The sequence below is a fragment of the Rhipicephalus microplus genome, chromosome X, assembly GCF_043290135.1.
Source record: "Rhipicephalus microplus isolate Deutch F79 chromosome X, USDA_Rmic, whole genome shotgun sequence".
Lineage (NCBI taxonomy): Eukaryota > Metazoa > Arthropoda > Arachnida > Ixodida > Ixodidae > Rhipicephalus > Rhipicephalus microplus.
Genome location: NC_134710.1, coordinates 168,636,492 through 168,662,622, shown reverse-complemented (window position 1 = coordinate 168,662,622; position 26,131 = coordinate 168,636,492). Strand labels below are relative to the sequence as shown.

At 44.5% G+C, this 26,131-nt stretch overlaps 2 protein-coding genes across 3 annotated transcripts in view; one reads left to right on the top strand and one right to left on the bottom strand.

The window, feature by feature from the left end:
* Maf1 (repressor of RNA polymerase III transcription Maf1) overlaps positions 1–15,272 on the bottom strand; it is a 70,617-nt gene extending 55,345 nt beyond the window's left edge. The window contains exons 1-3 of one of the 2 annotated variants that reach the window (XM_037428525.2): positions 14,517–15,272; positions 3,666–3,815; positions 3,427–3,583 (exon numbers count right to left, since the gene is read on the bottom strand). In XM_037428525.2, coding sequence (XP_037284422.2) covers positions 3,427–3,583; positions 3,666–3,815; positions 14,517–14,599 — 390 coding nt within the window. In that variant the 5' untranslated portion in view covers positions 14,600–15,272. The remainder of the gene's footprint in view (positions 1–3,426; positions 3,584–3,665; positions 3,816–14,516) is intronic. The other variant, XM_037428526.2, reaches the window with a different exon arrangement.
* A 283-nt stretch (positions 15,273–15,555) lies between these two features.
* Positions 15,556–24,851, top strand: Alg9 (alpha-1,2-mannosyltransferase Alg9). Its single transcript, XM_037428530.2, has 2 exons — positions 15,556–16,917; positions 18,685–24,851. Exons 1-2 carry the CDS (start codon positions 15,665–15,667, stop codon positions 19,190–19,192), a joined length of 1,761 nt encoding a protein of 586 aa, XP_037284427.2. The 5' UTR covers positions 15,556–15,664; the 3' UTR covers positions 19,193–24,851.
* The last annotated feature ends 1,280 nt before the right edge of the window (positions 24,852–26,131 follow it).

Here is a 26,131-nt window from a genome sequence, read left to right as displayed (position 1 = left end):
ACATGGGCTCATGGTGCATGGTACAGAGTACAATAGGGAGATCAATGGTCCAATAATCTAATTTAAAAATTGACATAACAATTATTACAAAGCTGATTTTCAAATTCAATGCATTCCCAACAGTGGCGTATTATTACTACAAAAATTCCGTGGCAGCAAAAAAAAAAAAAGAAACAGCCTATTCGCGACTCCGATTGAGCACTTGCCACCTAACGGCTGTGCTTGCAAATGGCGCTAACCGGGTCAACCTTGAAAGGAGATATGTGACCATGTTGCGCGTGTTGAGACACGGCCATATAGTTCCTTTAATTTTGCCGTGCTGCACGAGCAAACAGGTAAAAGAAGAAAGCACCCTCCTGAGATCATTGCAGTGTGTTGCAATGCGTGGCATCGTGATAGAAAGATGGCAATCTATCGTTCTATCATTTCCTGACAGGTACAGAGGACGTGCGACGGAGAAGGGCGCAAATCAGAAACTCGCGCATTGGAAAGAAAGTAACAAGCACTACAAAAGCTTGTTCTAATCAATTGGCTTGTGATGACTTAATTATCCTCATTAAGTACACCATTTTTTAGCTTGTGTGCATTCTTATCAATATTCGGGCTTATCTATAAGCACTGCAATTGTAGCATCTGTAGCGTGCATAGCGTGCGCGCATATATCTGCCTGAATATCAACTGCTGCCAACACAAACAAGCAAGTGTTCGGAAGCACACGACCTTATTTATTATAAACCTAATAACATAGATCGACGAACAGAAAGAAACGAGCACTTCTGTTACAATCGAAACTACAATTTGCTTTATCTCCAGATACAATGACCCAGGCATAGCTCCGTTATGTAATCAAATGAACAGCATGCATATTTAGCTTTTGATCCCACAACGGAACTGAATGGGATACACGCAACCGGCAGCACGAGTTACAACATAGCTACCTCAAAAACCGATAAGGCCTTGCCTGTAGCAGTGTAGCAACGCAGCGCGGTAAGCACCTTTTCACCTTCAACGAAGCAACACGATCCAACACCACAATAAAGAAACTTCAGCACTGCACCAACCAAAACCATAGCGAAAGTGCCACATTAGGGTGGCTAGAATGAGGAGGTGTGAAAAGAGGTTGCTGAAACCGGTCCCCAAAGCGCGCCGATGCCGCTTGGAGCGCTGCACGCAGAGGCGCGGGTACCCTTGCGCAGGCGACATACGAATAAGCGTGCGCTGCTATCCGCAGAAGTTAGATGCAGGCCCGTAGCCGGGGGGAGAAGCTAGGGGCCCCTTCCCTCCTAGTTTTTAGCAAGTGCCCCTCCCCCCGGAAAAAATTTCTGGCTACAGGCCTGCTCTCACGCTATAAGGCGGTCAGCTATTTTCGGTGAAAACCTTTTTTATTGAGTCAATGTACGACAATACTTAAGATACTTAAGGCACGTAATGTCTTACGTGGCTTAAGTATCTCTATATTTTCTCGCCTCTGAAAACAATTCTCGAGAAGGCATATGAGCCAGACCCGATACCAACTTTTGTGGATTTCATAATATTGTGGTTATTCACGGCAGAACTGCAGGTGTGTTACGAGACGTTGCGATTACTGGAAGGCTTCATATTACTTAGAGCATGTTAAGTTCCTTCATCCACGAGCACAAACGTCGGTAAAAAAGCCTCGTTTTGCTGCTTCGCCGCGGAAGCACAATCTTGTGCGAGTCGCAGCTTAAATTGTCACTTGGCATTCAATTATCGGTTTCCGAACGTAGAAGTTTTAACAGCCTACCATTGCTCATTAACTTAGACGAGTAACAAATTAAGAGTGCTAAAACTTACGTATGTCGCGAAGCCTCTGGCTCGAGAATCGTCCCCAGCAGCAGAAATAGAGGAGACACTTTTTCAACAAAAACATAAATTTATTTCCATGCATGCCGAGGTATTCGTGCTCTGCCACTAGAGTGCACATGGCTTAACTCTCCGCCCTTTGTTTTTGTCTTCTTTTTGGTTCATGCCTTTCAAAAAAAAAAGTGGACACGAGTGAGGCAATAAAATCGCACCACACTTTTGGTCAAGATAGCACCATGTTTTGGGCAGCCAATTTGTTGTGTCTCGCCAATCCCCTTCAGCATCTCTAAGGCCGACTTGGCGTGAAGACGTGCTGAGCTCAAGAAACGAGTGATTTTGTCCTCAAGGTTCAGGATGAGGGCGTAAAGGGAATTCGACGGATGCAAAAGTCCGCCCAGATCTCACAGCTTGCTTCCTGGGCTGGGAGATTTCCTGGCACATTTTCTCTGAGACAAGAGAGGCGTTGTTGCACTCATCACAATTATTGCTAAGTATACGCTTTCTCGCAACGTAGCCTGCGACATAATATACAAGGCGGGAGTCACTTCGCTCAGCAGTGTACGATGCATGATCTATCGACACTATCGGCACCCAGGCACAAAGCACCAACGCTGGGTCTTTTTTTTTTTTTACCACTGACATCCTCGGGCATTTCAGAGGGACCTAACGCAAACACTGACTGATGGCATACTTGCAATGTAGCGACTGCTTGCGAAGAAAATCCCAGCACACCTGCAGCAAACACAGGGAAGTGCGCCGCTCCCTACCCGCGCCGCTGTCATCAGCACCCCTTGCGGCATCAGCGCGCCGAGTGACCCTCTCCGACAAGCGAAAAGCGCCCCGCTCATCACACCTCCCCATTCCAGCCACCCTAGCCACGTTGGCCCGGTTATGTGCAGCCACCTTTGTTTTTTTGACCAGTGTTGCCAGCACACAAAGCGTTTTCTGGAGTTGCAAATAATTTGTTTGCATGTCACCACTTCAGGATGGTAAAACAAATGTGAAAATATCCAACAATGCCGTTTTTCTTTTTCATGTGCAAATGATTCTGATGATAAAATAATGCAATAATATGCAAAAAGCTTCGTGCTGAACAGCAGAGCTCACATAATTTCTATGTTTTCTAAACTTTCCCAGCATAAAACCTAGTAAAACACCCACTACAAAGATCAGTTTCACAGCACACAAGTTCAAGGGGCTACACTCTCTCCCAGGAGCCATGTTTTGTCTTCTTTTGAGCAGAGCTTAAAAAGCATGCTCGTGATCATTTTCAGATATGACAACCAGCAACCAAATGAAAAGTCTGGCTTCTCTCAACATCACTCTGCTCCTCAAAATATCTGATGTTATAATAAACAAGCACAAAAAAACTAAATGTGTGTTTACAGCAAGTGAAAAAAGTGCAGAACATCACAGCTACTGAAATCCTCTTCAGGCCTTTGTGAAAAGCAAGAAAGCACTGGACATGCTGGGCTCATCAACAGTCTTTTCTGCAACTATTTGCTTGATGAGCTCAGCTTGTCCTTTGTCTACAATAAGTTAATTAGAAAAACACTTCAGCTATCATGGAGGTCACCGCATAAAATTGCAAATAATGCTCACATCTACACTGGGCTCACGGCTGAATTCGTCACTCTTGGCCTGGCTGAAATCATAATCGGGATGGAACGATGCATTCAATGTCCCAATCAAGTGGAAGAGAGTCTTGCGATTGATAGTATCACACAAGTGGCCCTCTCCATCATCACTCTGGCTCCGGCTGCAGACAGACAAAAAGAGGGGCAAATATGAACGCTGAGTTACATACAGCACACTGACAATGAAGATGTGAAGTGTCTTGCCTGTAAAGCCTACTTGGGCTCTGCGAGATCAGTACACTTTGCGGTGGTGATAATGCTTGCAAGTCATTCGGTCCACCACTTGCTTCAGCATTCATAGTCTTGAACAGTCGCTTGTCACTTCCCACCATCTTGCACGAGTAGCTTTCAATCCTGCGCAGAGAATACAACAGTGCACATGCAGTGAAGACTTCACTGTTCACTGCTGAAAGTCTTGGTTCAATGCTAACGGGGGATCACGAGGACGTGGCTCTTCGTGATCCCCCGTCATTTGCGCGCGGACATTTGCAGTGCCTTCCCCGACGACCCTCAGTGCGGTCACGCTGGCTCGTTCAAGACGTACTCGCGTCTTCGCCCGAGGTACTACTGGCGAGGAGTGTATCGATACGTTCGCCGGTACGTTCAGTCGTGCACTGCGTGCCAACGTCGCAAGGTTCCTACTCACAGCACCGCTGGTCCTCTACAGCCATTGCCCTGCCCTGTCCGACCATTCGACCGCATCGGAGTCGATCTCTTCGGTCCACTCCCGACCACTATTGATGGCAACCGCTGGATGATAGTCGCCATCGACCACTTCACGCGGTACGCAGGAACATCTGCGCTACCAGCCGCCACTGCGAAAGATGTCGCCTGGTTCCTACTTTGCCATCTCATTCTGCGCCATGGGGCCCCACATGAATTACTTAGTGACCGGGGCCGCGTCTTCCTCTTAAATGCCATCGAGGTTCTGCTCAAAGAATGCCGCATTGTACACCGCATCGCTTCCGCATACCATCCTCAGACTAACGGCATGACGGAACGCTTCAATCGTACCCTTGCCGACATGCTGGCGATGTACATGTCGGAAGACCACACAAACTGGGACCGCGTACTCCCTTTCGTCACCTACACTTACAACTCTGCGTCTCAAACTACCACTGGCTTCTCTCCCTTCTTTCTCTTGTATGGACGTGAACCTTCATGTTCTATGGACACCATTTTGCCGTACCAACTGGACGTTTCTGATGGCAAACCCATTTCTCATGATGATGATATATGGTGTTTTTTGGCGCAAAGGCCATTTGATGGCCAAAGAGCGCCAGTTCATGGGATAAAGAATGTGGACAATGATTGTGATTAGCGGCTGTATAAGGGCCATAAAATTCCTCGCAGTAAGGCGGGTAAAAACATACAAGTAATAAAATCATGACCATGCCGTGAAAGGTGTGGGTGGTGTGAATAGGTGACAAAAGTTGGTGATAATGAAAAACGATGGTGGACATGTATGGCATTAGCACAAGTACCTCACTCGTTCATACCCTTGCGTCCAAGGGCCGTGAGGCAAGTGCTTTCCTGGGTAGCCACCGCAGCAAAAACCTCTCTAGAGAGGTTGTGCTACGGAATGCCCGGGTATATGATATGAAAATTATGAATTTCTTTTAAAAACGCTAACAATGATTTATTACTAAAAAGCGGTTCCCTACCAACGAACATTGCAGGGTGTAAAGGTATATGTTGTCGGTAGGGTAATGGAAAGTGTTGTCTTCTTAGAGTGTCTAACTGTTTACATTGAATTAAAACGTGAAGAACTGTTAATGCCTCACCACATTTATCACACAATGGTGGATCACCACCGGACAAAAGATGTGTGTGTGTCGTGTATGTGTGTCCTATCCTGAGTCTTGTTAGTGTTACCTCTGTTAGACGTGATTTTGATACTGGTGGCCAATGGCCAAGGTGTGGCTTGATAACGTGTAGTTTGTTTTGTGTGTGTGTATCCCACTTGCTCTGCCAGTAGTCCCTGAGGTTTCGTTTGAGAGACGGCTTAAGATCAAGGGCCGGGATTAATATGGGTGTAGGGGCAGTGCTTTCATGGACGGATGCAGGGAGCTGATCCGCCCTCACGTTGCCTTGGATCTCACGGTGCCCTGGCACCCAGCACACTACAACATGTTGTTTGAGTGTGTAGAGTGTGCACAAAATGGAGTAAAGTGAGACAAGGACCGAGTTTTTTTGTTTTTTAAGACTGTGCAGAGCCGTTACCACACTGAGGGAGTCTGTATAAATTACTGCTTTTTGTATTTGTAATTGTTTGATGTGTTTAGCTGCCACAAGTATCGCGTAAGCTTCCGCTGTGAAGATACTTGTGCCTGGATGTAGAGGGCCAGCATCCGAAAATGATGGGCCGACAGCAGCGTAGGACACAGAGGAGTTAGTCTTGGAGGCATCTGTGAAGAACTCAGGACGTGTGTATTTGTGTTGAAGTTCCAGAAAGTATGTTCGGATATGGGCAATAGGTGCATGTTTTGTAACTTCTAGGAAAGACACATCGCAGTCTATAGTCTGCCACTGCCATGGTGGCGGGTATCCTACAGGAGCCATTAAACTTTGTTCAAGTGACACTTCAGTTTCTTCAGCTAGACACTTCAGGCGAACTGAGAAGGGCTGCCTCATCGAAGGCCTGTTTTGAAACAGAATGGGGCTCGACAGATCATTAGTAGTAGAGTACGAGGATGCTTTTTGTCTGCTTTCACCTTAAGAAAATATACAAAGGACATGTAAGTTCTCTGTAGGTGAAGCGACCATTCATTTGACTCAACGTAAAGGCTTTCTACAGGGCTGGTGCGAAAAGCACCCGTAGAAAGGCGAATGCCCAAATGGTGCACGGGGTCCAGCATCTTCAAAGCACTTTGAGTTGCAGACTGATAAACAACGGCCCCATAATCTAAGCGGGTGCGAATGAGGCTCCAATACAGATTCATGAGGCATTGCCTATCACTACCCCAAGTAGTACGTGACAACACTTTTATAACATTGATGGCTTTTAAACATTTTGTTTTTAAATACTTGATGTGCGGTACAAAGGTCAACTTGTTGTCCAAGGTTAAGCCTAAGAATTTATGCTCGGCTTTGACAGACAGACGTTGCCCGTTCAGTCGAATGTCAGGTTACGAGTGCATGCCTCTCTTTCGAGAGAACAAGACACACGTGCTTTTTTGTGGGTTAAGTCGAAATCCGTTTTCATCTGCCCATTTGGAGACCTTATTTAAACCCAGCTGAACCTGCCGGTCACACATGGCCAAGTTGCATGACTTGAAGCCAAGCTGAACGTCGTCGACATATGTACAATAGAACATATTGCGGGGAATGGACAAGTGCAAAGAATTCATTTTGATAATAAAAAGTGTGCAACTAAGCACACCACCTTGTGGCACGCCTGTTTCCTGGACAAATGTTTGGGAGAGCACACTGCCCAGACGGACACGGAATGTCCGGTTTGACAGGTAACTTTCGATTATATGAAACATTCTTCCGCACACACCAAGGTGGGACAGGTCTCTTAGAATTCCGAAACGCCATGTTGTATCATAAGCCTTTTCGATATCGAGGAACACAGAGAGAAAATATTGTTTATGGACGAAGGCGTCTCTGATCTGTGCCTCGATACAAACAAGGTGGTCTGTAATGAATCTACTTTCTCGAAACCCGCAGTGAAATGGGTCGAGCAAATTGTTTGTTTCAAGGATATAAGTCGGCAGTTTATCATTTTTTCGAATACTTTGCACAAGCAGCTTGTAAGTGCAATAGGCCTATAACTTGAAGCTAAAGAAGGGTCCTTGCCCTCTTTCAAAATGGGAATAATAATAGCCTCTTTCCAGGAGGTAGGGATAGTGCCAGAAAACCAGATAGCATTGTACAAAGTAAGGTTTTTCATGTTTCGGCTGGTAGGTTTTTTAACATTTCATACACCACACGGTCAGAACCTGGGGCAGAAGTACTGCAGGAGTTTAGAGATGTTCGGAGCTCCGCTAGACTGAAAGCTTGGTTATATGCCTCGTATCTAGTGGATTTGTGTTCGAGTTTCTGCTTTTCTATTCTTTTTCTGTATTTTTGGAAAGTGTCAGTATAGTGGGACGAGCTGGATACCCGTTCAAAATGTGCCCCGAGGAAGTTTGCCTGATCTTCCAAATTATCACCTTGCGTGTTTACGAGTGGGAGTGAGTGTACTTTTCTTCCTGCTACCCTTCGAACCATGTTCCAGACTTTGGCCTCTTGTGTATATGAATTTATCTCTGATAAAAACTTGTGCCAACTTTATCTTCTGGCCTGCCGACGCGTTCTCCTTCCTTGAGACTTTATTTTCTTGAAGATGTCAAGATTTTCGGCTGTTGGTGAGTTACGAAGCAACCTCCATGCCCTGTTCTGTTCCTTTCGCGCATTACGACACTCTGTGTTCCACCATGGGACGTGTTGTTTGCCGGGCATTCCAGATGTTTGCGGTATGCACCTGGCTGCTGCATCAGTTAGAAAAGCTGTGAAGTACTGCACAGCTTCATCTATGTTTAACCTACATATGTCTGTCCAACTCAAACGTGTAGTGTTGTGGAACTGTTCCCAGTCTGCTTTGTTTATCAGCCGTTTGGGAACATGTAGAGAACATTCATATGTTGTTTGTGAACTCAACACTACAGAAAAATGGTCACTTCCATATAGATTATTTATGATTTTCCATTTCAGTAGCGGTAGGAGTGAAGGTGATACGATGCTGAGGTCTATAGACGAGTAAGTTTTGTTGGCAACGTTATAGTATGTTGGCTCTTTCCTATTCAACAAACAGGCACCGGAAGAGAAGAGAAATTGTTCAATGAGACGACCTCGTGCATCACAGCGAGAATCGCCCCACAGTCCACTATGTGCATTTAGGTCCCCAAGAAGCAAATAGGGTTCAGGCAGTTCGTCTATTAAAGACTAAAATTCACGTCTTTCAAGACGGTGGTGGGGAGGTACATACAAAGAGCAGATGGTGACGAGTTTGTTTAAAATTACCGCTCGAACAGCCACCGCCTCAAGGGATGTCTGGAGTGGTAAATGTGTACACGCTACTCCTTGTTAATAATAATGGCTACGCCACTGGACGACGCAACAGCATCATCTCGGTCCTTTCGGTATATGACGTAAGCACGTAAAAAATTTGTGTTGGAGGATTTTAGGAGTGTTTCCTGTACACACAGCACTTGAGGTGAGTGTTTGTATAAAAGCTCTTGGACGTCATCGAGGTTCTTAAGCAGTCCTCTGACGTTCCAATGTATAATTTGTGTTTCCATATTGGAAGTAAAGTAGTGCTGTGTGTACGTTAAGGGAGTGACTTGTTTAAGCTGAAAGGTCGAGCTCAAATAACAGGGCTATTATCAGGCCCTGTTATGAGCTTTTTAGTTCTCTTGGCGCGCTCCAGAGAGCCGCGCCGTTCTTTTGGCACAAGGGGTGCCGCCGTATCCATTGCCTCCTCGGAGGCACTGGATGCCCGCTCATGCGAGCTGGTTTTTCGAAGCTTGGGCCTCGCCTGGCGAGGGGAGGCCTTGATACCCGAGGACCCTGGAGTCTCTGGTCTCTGTTCAATAGTAGGCGGAGTAGACTCAGCTACTGCCGCCTTGGGGGCAGGCGCCACAGCCAATGGCTCGCTCTGCGCAGGCCGAAGGAGTGGCGAGGGCGTGTGCGACACCTGGCGCGCCGCATCAGCATATGTGGGGCCATAAAATGGCGAGACTCTTTTTCTTGCTTCTTTAAATGCAATGTTTTCTTTTATCTTTAAAGTGATGATCTCTTTTTCTTTTTTCCAGAAAGAACAGGAACGCGAGTACGCGGCATGATTACCACCACAGTTCACACAGTGTGCAGGTGCTTCGCAGTTGTCGGAGGCATGGCCCACAACTCCACATAGAGCACAAGTTTTCCGGCCACGACAGCTTTGCGAGCCGTGGCCATATCTCTGACATTGGAAGCAACGGCGGGGGTTGGGAATATATGGCCTCACGGATGTCTTTGTATACCCAGTCTGAATGGTTTGCAGCAAATCGCTCGAAGCAAAGGTCAGTACTAAGTGTTTGGTTGGTATTTCTTTTTGATCTCTTCTTATCTTAATACGCTGTACGTTTGTCACATTCTGGCTCTTCCATCCTTCCAGAAGTTCAGCTTCGGTCAGGTCAAGCAAATCTGCGTCCGATACGACCCCGCGAGATGAGTTCATGGACCTGTGTGGCGTAATACTGATGGGTGTGTCTCCAAACGTTGTGAGGGTGTTCAGTTTATCGAATTGGTCTTTGTCACGTATCTCAAGGAGTAGATCTCCGCTGGCCATTTTGGTAACCTTGTACCCAGCACCGAGAGTTTCGGTTAAGCATCTAGCCACTATGAAGGGGGATACAGTTCTGGCTTGCTTGTTAGTTTTTTCGCAGTGTATAACGTGGAAACGAGAAAACATTTGTGTTGGCCGGATGAAAAAATTGATGTCTTCGGTGCGTACCCGCTTTGAGGAGGCACGATCACTAAGTAAAGGGAATGCTTTCTGCATGCTAATTGTATGTTGTTCAGCACCGTTTGCGGCCACCCACCACGGAGCCCAACGAGGGGACGCTGCAAGTTTGCGGATGCTAAAAGCTTGCAGACGTCAGCCGTACAACCCTGCTATAACCCAATGCGCCTAGGCCAAGGTAGGCTATTTGCACAGGGTTAACCCTTGCCGCCGAGAAAATTGGAAGTAAGCAGAAGAGAGAAGTAGACAGGAAAGCTAAAAAAGTAAGAAAGACGAAGATGAAGGGAGAGAGAGATAGGAAAAGGCGACTGCCGATTTCCCCTGGGTGGGTCAGCCCAGGGGTGCCGTCTACGTGAAGCCGGGGCCAAAGGGGTGTGTTGCCTCTGCAGGGGGGCCTTAAAGGTCCAATCACCCAGCGTCGGCTCAACCCCCAGGATCCCCTTTTCCCCGGACACGGCAAGGCCACGCACGGCTAGGCGTGGAAGGGAGTCAAAACTCCCCCGTTAGCTCGGGTCCGTGGTGTCGCTACACACCAAACGCCTACTTGCGCAGGCGCCCCTGCAAGGCAAACCCATTTCTCAAGCTGTTGCTTACGCTGAAGAATGCCGCAAAACTGGCTTGCTCGTACACCACGCAAGATCAGTTGCGCCGAAAATTCCGTCATGACACCTCTGCGTCTGATGTGCATTACTCCCCGGGAAAGCTGGTTTGGCTTTGGGTCCTGTTCACAACTCCCAGACTTTCCACCAAGCTTTTGTCACGGTACCTAGGCCCTTACCGCATACTGGAGCAGACATCTCCCATAAACTACGTCGTCAAGCCAGTCGACCCATCGCCCAATCATCGCTGCCGAGGCCGCGAAACAGTTCACGTCACGCGACTTAAACCCTGCTACGACCCACCTATCGCGTCTTTTCCTTAAGTTGCCGTCGGTCGCCAGGATGGTTCCTCTTTGTGCGGGGAGGAAATTGTACCGGTGCACATCAATGCTAGCTCTGTGCCAGTGAGAGAAAAGACGACAATGTTCGTGCGTGGCGCTCTCGGCCTCCTGTTTTCTGTGCTGCAGCTGTCTTGCTTGCCCTGGCGAGTTTTTTGCTGAGACTCCTCCGAAGAACACACTTGTTACAATATATATATTTATTTTTTTCTTAAAGAAAATAGCCTTCGTGGCCCCAGCAGGCACGTAAAACTGCGTTGCTGCAGCGCCGTACAGCTTTGCTGTAGCAAAATAGTGAGTGTTAGCGACTAAAGCGCACTAAAAAGCGAAAAAATCCCAGTTACACACGAGCAAACCTCCGAGACTGCCAAGTGATTATCAAACTCAAGAACCACACAACGGACGTAACTTTAGCAGCTTATTATCGTTACGGCGGCTGGCACGTAACTTTCACCTTTCGCAAAAGCTACGTCTAAACGTAACAATAGAAGTTGTTAAAGTTACGCCCAGACGTAAAAATAAAAAATGTTAAAGTTAACGTCCAGCATGACTACACAAGACGGGTTTGTTAGACCCTCCAGATCGATCGGCAGTTGTGGCGCAGTTAAAGAAAAATAAAAAGGCAGTTGTGGCACAATAGGCTAGGGCAGCACATAGATGAAGGTGGGGTCATTGGTTCAAGCCCCTCTGCAATATTTTTTTTTACACAAGTATTCTTTAAAACATTGCAGCATTAATGTTCTAAGGGCACTGCTAGAATATTTCTTTTTCTTAAAGAAAATAGCCTCCGTCGCCCAACAGGCGTGCAAAAAACGCGTTGCGAAAGCGCCATACAGTTTTGCTGTAGGAAAATAGTGAGTGTTAGTGACGAAAGCGCACCGCAAATCCCAGTGACACACGAGCAAACCTTCGAGACTGCCAAATTAATATCAAACTCAAGTGCATATCGTGAACCACACGACAGACGTAACTTTACCAGCTGATCATCGTTCATCGTTACGGCTGGACATGAACAGAGCCCGAATTAGAGGGGGTGGGCTTGGCTTCAGGGTCTCTTTTTTTCAAGCAAGAAAAACGCATTAAAGACTCATTATCAGCATTTATGCATGCAGATGATCTAGTAGGGAACGAACTGAACCTTGAATATATATATGTATTCAAGGTTCGGTTCGTGCCCACGCAAGTTATCTTTTTACCCACTTTTCTTTCTTCACATTTACATTACAATTTGGGCTAATAACTTCCCCTATACTTTCCTTGGCATTACTGTTTGCTAGATCTCATTAATATTGTGTCAAACACGAATAAAACAAGCCCTTAAGTATACACTTCTTTCCATATATATATATATTTCAATGGGCCAGTTTGTCTTCATGAAGATATTTTTTTCACGTGAACATAGTGTTATAACCCATATATATATATATATATATATATATATATATATATATATATATATATATATATGTATATATATATATATATATGAGAAAGAAAGACAGACAAAGTGAGGGGCAGGGAGGTTAACCAGTAGAAAAGTTCTGGTTTGCAGCTGGGCAGGGAAAAATAGGGCACTGTGGAATCACTATAAGTACAATATGTTGTGAGAGCGATTTGGAAAGGGGTCATGGTTCCTCGTCTAACATTTGGCTATGCGGTCTTGTGCATGAGATCAGAGGTTCAAGCAAGATTAACGATAATTCTTGGGGTGGTTCTCTGCTGTATTAAGCCAAGATGGGAGTATTGTGGACCAAGATTTACCAAGCTGAATACGAAGGGATAAGCACATTGTGTAGTGCAGATGTGGAGACGAGAAGGAGGAAACAGCTGATGCTGAAAGACACGATACTGTTCTGTAAAGGGATTTACCTGTAGTCCTAGATAATGGTGGAAATTTTGTTAAAGCACTGCAGGGTTTAGGGCAGTGCAGGCGAAATAGTTTTAAAATGGTAGAATAACCAGGACGAGGTCAATTGATTGGTGGTTACAATGAAGGCCTGAGTGAAATTTAATCCTTCACTGCGCAGTGCTAGTACTATTATTTAATGTATTCCGGCTAAGCAGCGTAAGCCGCTGCCCAATGCAACGGGTACAGCCTTATCAAATGGTAGTATGCAGGTGTTCTGTGGCCTTCTCCATCTGTGGTGAAAAACGGTGCCCTGGAGAGTGTGCGTCATGCTTTGACGTAGAAAATCGGTGTGCGGGGCCGATTTATTTGTGATCGGTGTGCGGGGCCGATTTAGTATTTCAGGGTGCTCGGGAATCACCATGATGGTGATAGCGGTGAAACGATAAAGCTCGCCTATGCGCGTGCTCGTGCGCGTACCTCATGAAAACCTCCCGAGCCACGGGGACAGCTCGGCTGACCCCAGAGAGCAGAGCGCAAGGACAAGTTCGGGCCACGCCCCGACTGCTCGTTCTGACCCTCCGTGTCCGGGCCTCGTCTCGGCGTTGAAGTCCTCGGGTTCGTCCTGGACTGGGCATCGCCCCACCTCACCCCAGGTTGGTCTGAAGCAACGTTCGTCACGGCCAGCCGCTGTTCTGGTCTCGGAGCGAGACCCTGTCCCAGGTCTGTTCGCGGCAGACGGGCGGTACGCTGTTCTCGGTGGTGTACAGGCAAGCCCAGGCGTTGACCACCGTACTGGGATGCCCCTGGCGGTTATCTTCTAGGCCGGGCCCCGCCTTGGTACGAAATCCGCAAGCACAAGGCACACCGCCTCCTGACTCCGAGAGAGCTCAAGGTCAAGCGCAACGTTTACGCTCCAAGAGTAGAACGTGAGTGGACGAACAAAAACATTAACTTCCTTTCCGCGTAGGACAGTGAACGCGTGTATATATGTGCGAGTTTATGTTGTGTGTATCCCCTTGTCTGTCTTCGTGTATATAAAAGTCTCTTGTTGTCCTCGAACGTCCTCTGTCCTCATCTGGCTAACTTGCGCCCACAGTTTCCCACACCATCTATCCGTTATAAACAATCTCGTGAAATGTTGGCAATTTCAAAATCCTTGTGATGCCAAGGTTGAACTAACGCCTGTTAAGGTCAGTTCAACCTTGGCATCACAAGTACGAAGCCGGCCTAACGTTTCTATTACGCAAGTGAGAAGCGCAGTCTGCCAATCAATGGGGTACTGGCCCTCAGTGACATATTTCTCACTGTGCGCGATCGTTTTTGTTTACAGAGAAACACTTCTCTGTAATTAGTTGAAGTTCTATGAAACTCTAGCAGATGCAAACGTCACCGTGGTACCGTGGACGTAACGCAAGCTGTGGCTATGGTTATGTCTAGACGTAGCGCTACCGTTGGCTCTAGTTACGGCTAGACGTAACAATAGCGCTGGCTATAGTTACGTCTGACCGCTTAATTCAGCGAGCGGCAGTGCCAAACGTTACCGTAGCAGATGCAATTGTCACCGTAGTACTATGGTGGGTACCGTGGACGTAACGCAAGCAGTGGCTGTAGTCATGTCTAGACGTAGCACCACTGTTGGCTATAATTACGGCTGGATGCAACAATAGCGCTGGCTATAGTTACGTCTAGGCGTAACGATTGCGGTGCTTACAGTTACGTCTGGACGTAACCCTAGCCAAACCGTTTATCGGATGTTCCTGCATGGAGCTCTGCACATACCTGCCAACAATCTTGCAATCGCCAGTCTCGAAGCACAGCGCTGAGTTGATGGCCTCGAAGCGGCTGCTTTCTAAAAGCTTCATTGTCCCACTGAGTTGGCAAGTGCACGGTCAAAATGCTGGAACACAAATGCTGTCGCGTCACAAGTGCGAACGTTCGAAACGAAACCAAGCCTAAGCGAAAACTCTTTCCGCGAGTCTTTTAGGCTGTTCCTCTATTTTTTTACTCTTCTTCAGGCTTTTGGAACTTCCAGAACTAGTCGTGAGGCCAAAACTTTGAAATTTTGACCTAAGGCCAGCGATCATTACTTCTGGACGACAGCTGATCACTGTTTTCATCGGGATTGCAACAATGGCGTCTTGTTTCGGGTCAACTGCGCTGCACTATATCACCCCGTGCTCCTGGTAACCGACAGAGCGCCAGCAACTGCGGCAAACAAACTTGACCCCCGCGAGCAGGCACTGCGCCGTGCTCCCGACCGGGTTGCAGAAATTCGGTGCCTTTTCTTATCTTCTAACCACTACCACCACCACCCCCGCGAGCAAACAACACCTGGGCTATTCTGAAATAAAAGGATCGGCCGTTGTCAGCTGTTTTCACTTGGCAAGCGTCGCAGCAGCGGAACTGTAGCAGCGGTGCACGAACGGAAAATATGCCACTACTCTCGTCGCCGTTGGCTGCGCAGATGACAATTTCGTCGACTACTTCGTATTATAGTTACGCTAGGAACCCTAGTTACGCTTAAAGAAGCAAAACGGTAGTGAGTGCTTTACGTTTTTTTTTAGGTAAATGCAGGTATCAAACTTGATTGCGGTCTTTAAGTCGTGCAATTACCAAACTATTGTAAACAACCAAGGCGCATGGCAACAGCGAAATTAAACATACAGTTTGACCTTGAGAAGCAAAAAGCAGTAAATACATTTACAGAGCTCAAGCATGCGTTATAAACGCTTTATTAAATTGACGCATCATTAAACTTATTATAAACGCTTTACAATAAATTAGAGTAAAATTATCTTTGTGGTCTTTTTTTAGCGTGCAGTATTGACATCGCCATCTTCGCCGTCTGCTCGTGGTTGAGTGCCAACGCGATGTCTTGTGAAGTGGAGTAAGCGAGCTGAACAAGCTCGCAGTCATCGATTATAGCGATGGTGCGCCAGCGTCGCAAAGAACTGAGAGACCACCCCAGAAAGCCTCAGCTAGTAACCAAGCCCAGGCCACCACCCGCAAATGATAATGAACTTGGTCCATGGGCACCTCTCCCCTACACTGCTTTCAAGGCAATTTTGTCCGCTCGACTGTGTGCAGCAGTGTGGAACAACATCGCTGATTGTGACGAGACCTTCAACTATTGGGAACCTACGCACTACCTGATGTATGGCAAGGGTCTTCAAACCTGGGAATATTCTCCTCAGTACGCTATCCGATCGTATGCGTACCTGTGGATCCACGCGCTTCCGGGCCTTGTCTACAGCAACCTGCTTCAGTCAAACCGAGTTCTCGTGTTTTACTTCATGCGCTGCATCTTAGGCTTTGTCTGTGCCCTCTGCGAAGTCTATTTCTATAAAGGTGTGCTCAAGCGGTTCGGACCGGTAGTTGCGCGCTCGACGCTAGTCCTGCTTCTATTCAGTACCGGCATGTTTGTCTCTTGCACCGCGTACCTGCCGAGCTCATTTTCCATGTATTGCACGATGGTTGCGTTTGGAGGATGGTTCCTTGGCGACCACCGTGTAACAGTGTTCGCCACTGCCGTAGGCGCTCTTGTGGGATGGCCGTTTTCGGCAGCGCTTAGCTTGCCGGCTGCTTACGACATAGCTTTCGTCAAGCGCAAGCTTCACCCGATTTTGATTTCCTGCGTGAGTTCGCTCGCTTTCATTCTGCCTGTGCTGATGGCCATCGACTCGCACTACTACGGCCGCACTGTGCTGGCGCCACTCAACATTGTTATGTACAACGTTTTCAGCAAGCACGGCGCCAACTTGTACGGGGTCGAGCCGTGGTCGTTCTACTTTAAGAACGGCCTGCTCAACTTTAACTTCGCCTTTGCCGCCGCTCTGGCCTCCGGTCCGGCAGTGTTGTTGCGGGCCAAGTTGACGAAACAAGGTGTTTCGAAACAGGATTACCTGCTGGAGTTGGCGCCACTCTATCTATGGTGCGCGATTTTCTTCAGCCAAGCACACAAGGAGGAGCGCTTCCTGTTCCCCGTGTACCCACTCATCTGCCTGTGTGCGGCTATCTGTGTCAGTGTGCTCGAGTCTTTGACCAGCCACTGTTCGCGCGCACTGACAGGCATTGCACACCGCGTCACATCTGTTCTGGCCCAGCATGTCTGGCTCATATTTGTGACTGCTACCACGTTGCTGTCTGTTTCCAGGACGGTGGCCCTCTATCGAAATTTCAGGTTCGACTTGGCCCAAGTGGTTATCTTTCAAATTATTTATTCACTACATCCACTCACTGTGCGCTGTTAGTGAATGCTCAGACATTACGTTTTTTCTTCAAATAGCAGTAGTAGAATTTTAATGGTAACAATGTCTGCATTGTGCAATAAGCCATTAATTTTTAGTTTTTCTTTAGAATATTTGTCACTGCTAAATTAACTCGCATCAGAATGACTGGAACATTTACTGATAACAACACTATAGTCTCAAAAGACCATGTATTGTGCAAAAGAAGGAGAAAAGTTCAAGGGGCTCGTTTCTTAGTTAATACACGACCAAGTGAATCGAACTGACAATTGTGCCAGGGAAAGCATAGGAGACATAATTTATAGCTTTTAACTGCCATATGTTATGACATATATATTTTAAATGGTTAAAATTAAAAAAAAAAAACTTTCCCCCAGTGGGGCCTGAAACCAAATTGTTCCAAATTCATGTAAACAATGCATTTACTTTCTTAGGCATTGTTTACATGAATGCACTGTGAAAGCATTAAAAAATATGTATTCACTGAGTCTTAAAAAGAAATGCTAACATGGTCAGGGCTTTTAGTGTTCAGGCACCTATGAAAGCTGGGAAATGGTGCAGCCCCGCCGGGGTGCACCATTTCCCAGCTTAGGTACTCTGCTGCTGACCCGCAGGTCGCGGGTTCGAATCCCGGCGGCGGCGGCTGCATTTCCGATGGAGGCGGAAATGTTGTAGGCCCGTGTGCTCAGATTTGGGTGCACGTTAAAGAACCCCTGGTGGTCGAAATTTCCGGAGCCCTCCACTACAGCGTCTCTCATAATCATATGGTGGTTTTGGGACGTTAAAACCCACATATCAATCAATGGGAAATGATGCACTAGCAATGTCACAATTCTTGTCGTGTAAACAGAACACCCACATAGAGAAGATGTAGATGCCATAAATTCTATACTACAGCTGCGCTTGTGGCATGTAGAAAGCGTTGCAAGAATACCACTAGTAAGCACTAGTTAAAAGGTAGCCTTAATTGCCCCGTTCCCACGAGATGCTTAAGCCAGTCTAATATTGGTTAAATTGATTTTGGTGAAGCTCCTTCCAGAGCTCATGCTCATAAATAAAAATCAAGCAAGAATTTCGATGTTAATTGGGCTAAACCGAAAGTGCCCATGGGGTGTAAGTCAGCAGCAAAGCTCATTTTCTAATAGCATGACAATGCAATATTCAATTTCCTCTAATAATAAACTGATTTTAAAACTGCAGCAGCAACGCACTTCCTAATTGGCACTTGAGAGCCAAGATTTCTGATGTCATCTAGCGGCCAGAACAGTAAGGGCTATTTAACGGCTTTGGTTGCACTCACACTGCAGAGCCATGAAAACGAAAAGCAACTACTTAACAAATTGTGGGAAGCCCCACTTTACCTCATCATGATCATATCTGAACACACATGCTTGCAACCACCTACTATGTACTACACAGATGCCCTTACTAATTTGTGCACCCTTCCTTGACAATGAATATGCAGCACTCTGTCATCTTGAATGAAACAAAATGATGGAAAGCTTTCAAAAAATTATTTTTTTTGCCTACTCCTCTGGTAGGAAATTCTCGGGGCATTGCTTCTTAATGTGCAAGGCATTGTCAGAAAGTGATGTGCACTGTGAGTTTTTCTTCTTGCTTTGGAATGCAACTTTTTAACTATTTTCGAGCATTGGTGTAAAACTGTTTCCTAATTTTTTGCAATCTGATACTCATTTCAGAGCACCCATGGAGATATATATGGAGCTTGGGCCACTTGCAAGCATTGGTGCTGACAACCAGGATGACATTTCCCCATCAACACTTTGTGTGGGGAAAGAATGGTATCGATTTCCCTCATCTTTCTTTTTGCCTAAAAACTGGGAACTCTCCTTCATCGAGTCAGAGTTTCGAGGGCAGCTTCCTAAGCCCTACCCATCTAGTACTAATGCAACACGCATCATACCAACGGATATGAATGATGCCAATAAGGAAGAACGATCTCGCTATATAAGTCCAAACCTGTGTGACTACCTTGTTGACACAGATGGTCACGATGTGACTGATCGTGAGCCCGACTACTCATCCAGTCCAGAGTGGGAGGTTGTCACCTTTGTCAAGTTTTTAGACAGCAAGAGATCTCCAATTTATGCAAGAACCTTTTATGTGCCGTTTGTGACAGAATGGCAGTGCTCATATGTCAACTACTACCTGCTCAAGCGAAAGAAACCAACTAGAAATAGGGCTTAGCTGTTCTTTCATTTTTTTTCTTTAAATAATCCACAACTTGATGTTCAAAAAAATTTTAATTGTACTTAAGGCTTGGCTTGTTTGTATATGTCCAAAGCATTGCTAGCACGACTACAGACAACTGTCAGTCTTGACCTAGTTTATAAAGTCCTCAAAATTTAACTTGCATATAGTTTTTGCATTGTCCAGTTTGTATTGCTCTATTTCTGTAGTGCTTGGAAATCGCAAAAGAATTATTTGCATGTACACTGCAAAACAGTGTAAAACATCTTATTTTTTCTGTGCTTATAAGCTGCTACACTACAAGATACTGAAATATTTAGCTCTATGTTAATTGTTGCAAACATTGTGCACATGAGTACTTCAGTAGTATTTGTAAATTTTTGTTCAATTGAAAACATTCCACCATCAAACAGCACTGACTCTCCTTGTAACCGTGTTTGCATTATGTTTGTGTAAATGCCCTAGTGACAGCTTCGATTTAAAAAAAATGGGATGCTCTCCCATTGTGCAGTACTCCTTGCATTGCTTTTTAGCGCAGTAATTCAGTTTACTCTGCAATTCACATGAATCTTGCAAAGCATACTGCCTTTGAAAGATGCTGCTTATGCTACCAGTTTTATTACACATCTCTTTGTAAACCACAGAAATAAGTACAAAAACAACTCTATAAAGACTGGTGAAGAAAAGCGTTCAATTGCTGAGCTGGGAAATATCAAAGTACAGGCAAACAAATAGATGATCACTGTTTTTCAAGGGCTTCCATTCTTGCATTTCATTCTGTCAATTATTGCCCTTACGTTGAATGGCTCCCAAGAAATAAGCAAAATGTTCCACAGTCATGTATGAATCTTTTGTTTGTAAATTTCGGTGTTCATGTACTTCTAAAACTTATCAGGTAACTAATATTGCACAATTATCAACTGATAGTAGTCATAGGAGAGGTCATAATGACGTATACTGAGAAAATACATCTAGAATGAAAGTGGCAGCCAGCCAGGTAGTGAACGTTTTTAGTATATGTCATATAGTTATTCAGTTCATTTACTTGAAATGGTGAACATTACTTGCATGAAACTGAAGTGTATCATTGGCTAGTTACAAAAATCACTGATGAACTTTTTAAAACATTTAGTTTCTGGCAGATGTTGCCAGTTACAAATCAGTAGAACATGTTCCTTGGATAGTTTTGCGTAGTACTTGCCGTTTTTACAAGCATAGAGATTTGTGCAGGACAGTCTTGCAGTATCTTTCTGCATCAACTTCACTATTCTGTCCAAAGTTGTGTGCTAGTTTAACCAGAATGCTTCAACTTGTTGCCAAAGAGTTATAAAAATTTATCCACAGGAAGAAAATTTTTATGATGATGTTACTTTCTGCATACTCATGTCCATAACATGCAACAAAATACATGGTCATTCTACTAATATTTGTGCTGCAAAACATGAAACCTTATGCTTACCATAAAATCCCAAGCAATCCCCTTTTCCTCGCCCTTTGTGGCAAAAGATAATCAGAGAAGATTTAGAGAAAAATGGGGGGGGCGGGGGTTCGCTTAGTAGCGAAGCAGAAGTCAAGGTGGCAAATTACAGCTTGTGACAAGAATGCTTACTTGTGCTTCTAATGAAATACTTTATTTCATAGAGTTTCATACAATGATACCTAGAGAGGAATCTGGTGCTGCGATTGTGTACCCTGATGCAAATTATGGGAAGTACAGGCTTCGGATTGAATTGCGTCAGCTAGTGAACTGTCTACGAATCTTTTTTTACAGTTTAAGTTTTGTTATTCTCACAGCATGGGTAGTGGGGTGCGATGCAAAACACTGAAGCAGCGCCTTTGTTGTTCAAGACTGAAGATCACTAAGTCTGAGATTAAACATGGCTTTGGAGCTTTACAAGTCGTATTTGACAATTTAAGCGAAGTGTCGTCCACTTACCACTGCTCATAGATGTAGCGTCTGATGCCAGTACAGAATATTACATCGACTTCATGTTTTTTTGTAAGCATGTCTTGCCAAAACTCGTTTAAATTAGCTGCAAAACAATGGCAACCCTAAGTAGACTCACCGTCGCGGTCCTCTGGCTCGACTTTACAACGAAACGAAAGGTGCGTGTTGGGGGCAGACCACTAGGACAGACACACCTGGCATCGCAGCAGACGAAACGTTAAGTGTAACTCACTTAATACTGTACTGTTATTTTCATAAATAGATAAGGCGTACTTTCGAGGGCAAAACAAGAATGTTTGTTTTCAAGTGTTGTAAAAAATAATTCATTATATCTTGATGCCAAATCTGCAACACAATGGTATAGCAATGCGCACCCTGGTGGTTAAATGTGACTAGGTTTCACTTCTACCTCATGGTCACAGAAATGTTTTGTAAAAATGTTTATGTACAAAAGAATGAAGCAAGTTTAAATTATATATAACTTCATATCACTTTGTTTTACACTCAGTAAACGAGTGTCACAAATCTCAAGAACGTAATTCATCTGAAGCAGATCCGAAGTTCCCATAATTCCCTCGAGGTTACCAGTGCTGCTGAAGGAGCCCACGTAGACACTAGTGCCAGATTCCCCTCTAGGTGTTATTGTATCAAGCTCTATGCTTTATTTAATATGCATGCACATACTCGTTTTACTGAACCGGAGGGAATCCTTGGGTGAAATTTCTTGTGTTATAACAATGGCAGAAAGAGATTTTTCAAATGTACCAACAATTTTTGACAACTCCGTATTTAACCATGAGGCACCCCACTGTAAAAGTAGTTAAGTGCACATATGCATGTTCGTAGGGAGGATTTTTTTCTTGGCGGGTGCAGACCATTGTTGAATTGTAGCTGGGGGAGGGGAAAATCACTTGTGAAGCTTGGGTGAGGGCAAGTGCTAGTGATGGTTAAGGGGGTGAGGGGGGTAAGTGTCCATTTTGCACCCCCCTGCTGACGCCCATACAGATCCCTAAAAACTGTCAGGAGTTTGGTGCCTAGGAACCACTGCTGTAGGATTGTGAAGAAATTTTGGGAAAGGGAATGGTTACTCAATCATTGACACATATTTCAAATTTTCCACAAAAAGAGAAGGGGGCACTTGCTAGGGTAGTGGCGCTGACTTGAGTTTTTGTGATAAATTAAATTCTGGGATTTTACAAGCAAACACCTTCATATGACAATAAAGCATCCCACTGTAGGACACTCTGTAACAATTTTTACCAGCTGGGTTTTTTTTACAGGTGCCTGAATCTAAGTACAAGGGTGTTTTTAGCTCTTCACTCTCATAGAAATACTGCCACCATAGCCAGGAAATGACTCTGCCTTATTCTGCTTAGCAGTAAAACATTTTAGCCACCAAGTTACCATGGCTGGTCACAAAACACTGCTCTGTTAAAAAGTCGAACACTAAGTTTTCTCTGCACTCTTGACCGCACGCATACTAAAGCCCACACGATGCTAAGAATTCGCTTTAAGTAGATATACCTTTCCAACTCATTGGCTATAATTCTCAAGCAGCAGTATGTGTCATCATGTAACTAAATGAGAAAGCAAATAGGTAACCAAAAACTCGTCTGGTTAACCTCCCTGCCCTTCCTCTTCTTGCTTTCTCTCTAGATTTTTTTATGCAATTATTATCTGTTGCTTCATGTAGTGGAACTCAAGAACTATGCTGATGCTTTCTGTTGTATGCTTTCAAAGCAGCCAGTATAGTAGAAGCTGTGCTATTTGTTGCAATACTTCTTATAGAGAACTCTGGCGCTACTGTCTATGCAGTTTTCTAATGGGTGCTGTGCTGACATGTGAATGACGGTGCAATGTGTGATTCTTGTGTTGGCTGGTGTTTAGTGAGGCTTGACTTATAAGATGGGTGCACGAATAAAGCTAACTTTCTTCAAAGAAAACTTTTGTAGTAAGCATTTATTTATTTGTATTACATTCATTAACAGTTTTCTCTCATGATATGCATAGTAATGTGGTGGGAAAAAAAGTCACAGTTTCGCCAAAAGGGCGAAGCAATGAATGCGATAACAACATATTCGAATGTTTTACGAAGCAAGGTTAGCATTTTAGGAGCAATATTAAATGTAGTAAACATGCACTTGCTAAGTAACCAAGTTTCCTGTAGAGCGGCCACAGTAGTAACTTTACAAAACACTGGTGTAAGAGAACACGGCCGCTCCAGGTACACTTTTGGCACCGTTTCTTCATGTTGAGAGCGCAGCCCATAGAATCTCCTATCTGCTGTGTGGGCACAAGCCGCGCTCCGATCGTTGCTGCGATAGTGCAGTAACGAGAAGCCCCCCCTCTGTACGATATATATATATATATATATATATATATATATATATATATATATATATACACACACACACACACATACATACATACATACATACATACATACATACATACACTTGAATGACGGCGGCTCCGGCAATACCAAAAACCAGCCGAGACTGTTCATATAATTCCTATCACAATAAAAATAGAACAGACACCAAACTATCAGACTGGGCGAAGAGTTTGTTGTTGGCCATTCAATTAGTGTAGCACTGATACTATTTGCACCTAATATAACTGTGCATCCAAGCAAAAATCATTATAACTAACTAAAGCATGTTCTTGTGTAATATTAAAAAATAAGAAACTGCTATTTACATAAGAGTTTTATTGCCACATGAGCCACTGTGACAGATGGAGCGCTTCTTTGGATGTTCTAGCTCTTTGAGAACTAAGCCTATCTGGTGTCATCATATCCCGACATTCTCATGTGTAAGATATGCCACCAGCCTTTTTTCTTTTCCATTTTTCTAAGTAACATTCAGTCTCATTTTCTACATTGCTTTTCGGGGCAACCTACGAGTTCCTTCCTACTGCTTCTCATCTTACTGAGTACTCAGCATTCTATGACTTGCAGAGTTCAACTTCAGCCTTGTATTAACATGTTGAATGTCATGAAATGTGCTGCTGTTTGGTTTGCATGAATCCAAAGCTGTGTTGTGTTCACTGTGGATTGACTGATACATTACAATTGCAAGCTTGAACAGTATGACAAGGTTAATACTCCTTTCATTTGTTGTGTGGTGGTTCATGTATGCTAATACATCATGCTTGAGTTGACATTGAAGAGTACTGTGTGACTACTGACCAAATAGCTTTAAAGTCTGTCTAGAAGAAATGCAAGTAAGATGTGCTGAGTCTTTCTTTGTGCTAGGCATCAGTTTCCTTCTGAATGGAGTCCTCCTTGCTAGTTACCACTGTCGTAATGTTTAGGCATTAAAATTGGTATTGCTTACAAGCAGTCTTTTTATGATCATGATAAATACCGTGTATACTCATGTATAAGCCACCTTTGTATATACCATACACATTCCCACATTCAGATGCACAAATTTGGAAAATCTAGAATGTAGCAGAATTATGGCCTTTGAGATGGCATGCAGTAGCATGCTTGCTATGCGCAAATCTCGAAGGCGATTCGGTGCATTTTTGGGGATTGTGTGAACTGCTTGTGGAGTGTGTTGTGTACCGTGCGGCACAACACTCTAACGTCATGTGGAAGAAGACGATCAGCTCTGGAAGTACACCGATGAAATGAGCACGCCAATGGCGTACGCTTGTCCAGATTAGACATTGAATAGTGTAATAAAATGTTTATTCTTGTAACTACTTTTCTTAATTATCCACCACTGTAGTCGCAGCGGCGCTACAGTGTGTTAATTTGTAGCCCTAGGCTCGATACGTGTATAACCCACACAGGAGCAAGATTTGATGAAAAAAAATGTAACTTATACATGAGTGTACACAGTATGAAGCAACACTTAAGTTATGGAACAGAGGAACAACTGACACGGACGGCAGCACACTTGTAGTTAGGGTTATTTAAAAAATGACATGTCGCTTTTTAAGTGAAATGCATAAAGCGAGCACGCATGTCAAAAATGCATTCGTCATTCATATTCAGCTCTTTACTTCAGACAAACATGTCTTAGATTTACGATTAACAGCAGCGCACACCAGGAAAAGACACAAACACGAAAAGGATGACACAAACACTGAATTTCACCCGATCTTTATTGACAACCACATTTGCTAAAGAGCATTTTCATGCGCATGCATACCAAAGCAAAATCTAAACACAATCTCAAGAGCAACAGTAAGCACAATCAATTCACAATGCAAGATCAGGAGGAATCAAAATAGTGAAACCTAAACCAACACCACAAAATCAAACCACATCACGTGTTAAAACCTAGAAACCTCCTTTCTTTTGATGATAGAGTGACCGATGGGCAGCTGATGCAGATGTCCTTCTTTTTGGAAATTTTTTAAGAAGCAGCAGAAATTTTCAGAAGGAAGGAAGACTGCATTAGCTGCCCATCGGTCATGCTATCATCAAATAACAGAAAGTTTTTAGGTTTGCATTGCATTGATTTTGGCTTCTGGGTTTCGTTGCTCTTGAGATAGTCTTTAAATTTTGCTCTAATCAATCTGATCTACACATGCGCATAAAGGTGCTTTTAAGCAAATGTGGTCGCCAATAAAGATCAGTTAAAGTTCAGTGCTTCTGTTGTACTTTTCCTGTTGGTGTCCTTTCTTTGTGTGCACTGCCGTTTATCGTAAATATGACCAACCAACTAGTCCACAACTACAATTTAAGCATGTTTTCAATATAAGGGGAAAAGACAGTTGTCCTATGCTTGATAGTACCCTAGCACTTTAATGCACACTGGGAGCATGGACAAGCATAAATAACATTATACACTGTTTATACATACAAATGCGGTTTCAGACAAGGTGTACAAAATGTATAGTTTTACAATAATGAAAAAAGTCATGCAACAACAAATAAAGAAACCTAAGGAACATGTAACTACGGCATACACAACTTATTTATCTTGAGGACAGGAAAGAAGGTACTGTAAAATGCCAAGCAAGCACCCCCA